Here is a 3,472-nt window from a genome sequence, read left to right as displayed (position 1 = left end):
AGAGAGAGTGTGTGTGTGGATGAGAGTGTTTGTGTGAGAGAGTGTGTGTGTGTGTGTGTGAGAGAGTGTGTGTGTGTGTGTGAGATAGTTTGTGTGTGTGTGTGTGAGAGTGTGAGAGTGTGTTCTGTGTCTGGATGGATTCAGCTCAGAGTCTGACACTATTGTTGTGTCTTCAGTGCTGGATTTCGTGTCTCAGGATGAGATGTTGACTCCTCTGGGCCGACTGGACAAGTACATCAGCAGCGAGAACGTCTTCAACAGGTGAAACACAGAACCCTGTTAATATGACTCTACAGTATGCAGACTTGTTATATCTGTCAGAGCAGGGTGTTCAGGATGCTGTATCCCACAATGCACCTGACCCTCTGTTTGATTGTGTTTAGGCAGATGGTGGCCCGCAGTCTTCTGGACACGCTCCGGGCCGTCAGCGAGGATGAGCGCGAGTGTGTGTCTGTGCTGGAGCGGATCGACAGACTCGCAGACGACTCAGGTACTGAACCGAGTCACAGAGTCACCGAGTCATAAAGACTCCTGTGAGCTCTAGACTGATAAACACACACACACATCCTCTTTCAGTCACACTTACATGTGTGTGTTTAGTGGAAGGAGAACTTTTTGTGTGTGTGTGTGTAAGTCTTCTTTGAAGTGTATTTTATTAAATGATGCTAGGAAACATTTTTACTCAAAAATACATTTAATGTAAAAAAAAAAGAAAAAGAGAATGTTTCACCTGGGACAAATATTAGAATTTTATGAAATATCAATTAGATTTTTTTTTTTTTTAAATATATAGGCCAAAATAAAATTTTGCATCCAAAATAAAAGGTTTTGTTTACATAATAGGCCTATATGTGTGCGTACTGTGTATGTATATATAAACACACACACATGCATGTATATATTTCAGAAAAATTTTATGTTTATATATTAAATATATTTGTATATAATATGAATTATGATTATAAATATTTACATGTCAGTATTTTCAAAATATATACTGTGTGTGTATTTATATATACATAATACATTTAGACAGCACACACATATATTATGTAAACAAACTTTTATTTTGGATGCGATTAATTGTAATTAATCGTTTGACAGCACTAAATGTTATACTAAATGTATATATATATATATATGTGTGTATATAGGAAAATTAATATATAATAATAGGCGAAAAATAAATATCATAATATTAGAGAAAAATATAAAGAATAAAATAAACACCACAAATGCATTTTCTCAAACCTAATGGTCTAATGTTCAGATTTCGGTTCTGGAAAGTTATGCAAAATTCAAATGCATGCATATTTAACTAGAAAATGTAATTTGCGTATTTAAACAACATTTCAACATAGATCTATCTTTAATTCTGTGATTTGTGAAGCTTCAGCTGTTGTTCTGACTGTGACGGTTTCATATCTTTGTTTTTGATGCATTATCAGCTGAAGCACACGGTCATATTTCAGCATTGCTCATGTATATCCAGCCATGCCTTGTTTCTCCGGCTGTGCTCTATGGTTTGTAGTTTTAACGGCATGCCGTTTGTTCGTCAGAGCCGACGGTTCGAGCAGAGCTCATGGAGCAAATCCCACACATCGCCATCTTCTGTCAGGAGAACAGACCTTCCATTCCCTTCGCCTTCTCCAAGTTCCTGCTTCCCATCGTGGTGCGATACCTGTCCGACCAGAACAACCTGGTAGGTGTGAGCTGTGTGTGCTGCTGCGGTTCCTCAGGAGCGCTGCTAAAGAGCCTGCTGCTGCTGCTGTGTCCCGGTCAGGTGCGTAAGACGAGTCAGGCGGCGCTGCTGGTTCTGCTGGAGCAGGAGCTGATGGAGCGAGGAGACGTGGAGAGCCTGGTGTGTCCGGTGCTGGTGGACCTGACCGCTCCCGACAGCAGCGACGACGTCAAGACCGAAGCCATGGCGGTGAGAGTCTGTGCTGCCGCAGGCCTCAGCAGCATCAATCTGTCTGGAGTCACATGAACAAACTGAGAAGAACTGATGCTTCAGCAAAGCTCCTGAGAAGCTCTGCTCGAGTGCAGCGAGGGCAAAAGCTGCTGACTCCAGACAGACTGATGCTGATCGCGTCTCTGTGTGGACTCAGAACACATGCGGGTCCGCTTTGACCCGAAAGAGATGCATAATAAATATTTTTTAAAATGCGTAGTAAACTTGGCAAATGCTTTAAAACCCTCAAAATACAAAGTTATTTTTAAAAGTTAAGTAAGTCTAGAAGTCTAATATTTCATGCTCGGGTCGTTTTGAACTGGGTGTGTATGGAGCGCCGTTTGGTGTCAAAATGCTTTTTGTTAAATAATCTATGAAGTTATATTAGTGTCAAAATGCTTTTGTAAGATATATTTAGTCTTTTCCTCATGTCTCACACACTTTTGGACTAAATTTTGTTGATGAACAGGAATATGTTGCCTATTGATGAACTAATGAAGCATGAAAAACTGATCACTTTTTTACCTGAAAAAGTTAATGCAAGTAAAAATAATATTTTTAAAGCAGCAAATCAGCATATTAGAATGATTTCTGAAGATCATGTGACTGGAGTAATGATGCTGAAAATTAAGCATTGAAATCACAGGAATAAAATACATTTTAAAATAGAAAATTATTTTAAATGGTAAAAATATTTCACGTTTTTTCTGTACTTTGTATCAAATAAATGCAGGCTTGGTGAGCAGAAGAGAATTCTTTAAAAACATTAAAAATCTTAGTTCAAACACTTTTGACCGCTAGCGTACAGATTTATATAAAACTACCAAAACAACAAATATTACTCTAAAAACCTTTCAAACAAGCAGCTGCCGCGCTTCTTCCAGCTGTGCTCTGATAACGTGTGGGGCGTGAGGAAGGCCTGCGCCGAGTGCTTCATGACCGTCTCCTCGGCCTCGTCTCCAGACGTGCGGCGCAGCAAACTCTCGTCTCTGTTCATCAGTCTGATCAGCGACCCGTCACGCTGGGTACGTCATCAAACACGCCGCCTTGCTTTATTTCCCACACATTACTCTGCGTTACTTTTTTTCCATTTCACTTTTCTAGATGACATGTGTGACCCTTGAGCACAAAACCAGTCATGAGGGTCACTTTTGTGAAATTGAGATGTATGCATCAGCTGAAAGCTGAATAAATAGCTTTCCATTTATGTATGGTTTGTTAGGAGAGGACAATATTTGAAAAACTGGAATCTGAGGGTGCAAAAAAATCTAAATATTGAGAAAATCATCTTTAAAGTTGTTCAAATGAAGTTCTTAGCAATGCATATTACTAATCAAACATTAAGTTCTGATATATTTACAGTAGGACATTTACAAAATATCTTCATGGAACATGATCTTTACTTAATATCCTAATGATTTTTGGCATAAAAGAGAAATGTATAATTGTGACCCATACTATGTATTGTTGGCTATTGCTACAAATATCCCCCAGCGACTTAACACTGCTTTTGTGCTGCAG

General features: G+C 39.1%; 1 protein-coding gene across 1 annotated transcript in view; it reads left to right on the top strand.

The window, feature by feature from the left end:
• The window catches only part of LOC107572612 (serine/threonine-protein phosphatase 4 regulatory subunit 1-like), a 20,147-nt gene that overhangs the window by 630 nt on the left and 16,045 nt on the right, over positions 1-3,472 (top strand). The window contains exons 2-6 of the mRNA XM_016259031.1: positions 119-261; positions 384-490; positions 1,560-1,702; positions 1,784-1,978; positions 2,815-2,868. Of these exons, the coding sequence (XP_016114517.1) occupies positions 119-261; positions 384-490; positions 1,560-1,702; positions 1,784-1,978; positions 2,815-2,868 (642 nt within the window). The remainder of the gene's footprint in view (positions 1-118; positions 262-383; positions 491-1,559; positions 1,703-1,783; positions 1,979-2,814; positions 2,869-3,472) is intronic.

The sequence above is a fragment of the Sinocyclocheilus grahami genome, unplaced genomic scaffold, assembly GCF_001515645.1.
Source record: "Sinocyclocheilus grahami isolate Dianchi unplaced genomic scaffold, SAMN03320097.WGS_v1.1 scaffold1782.1, whole genome shotgun sequence".
NCBI classification, from domain to species: Eukaryota; Metazoa; Chordata; class Actinopteri; order Cypriniformes; family Cyprinidae; genus Sinocyclocheilus; species Sinocyclocheilus grahami.
This window is presented reverse-complemented; position numbering and strand designations above follow the sequence as displayed.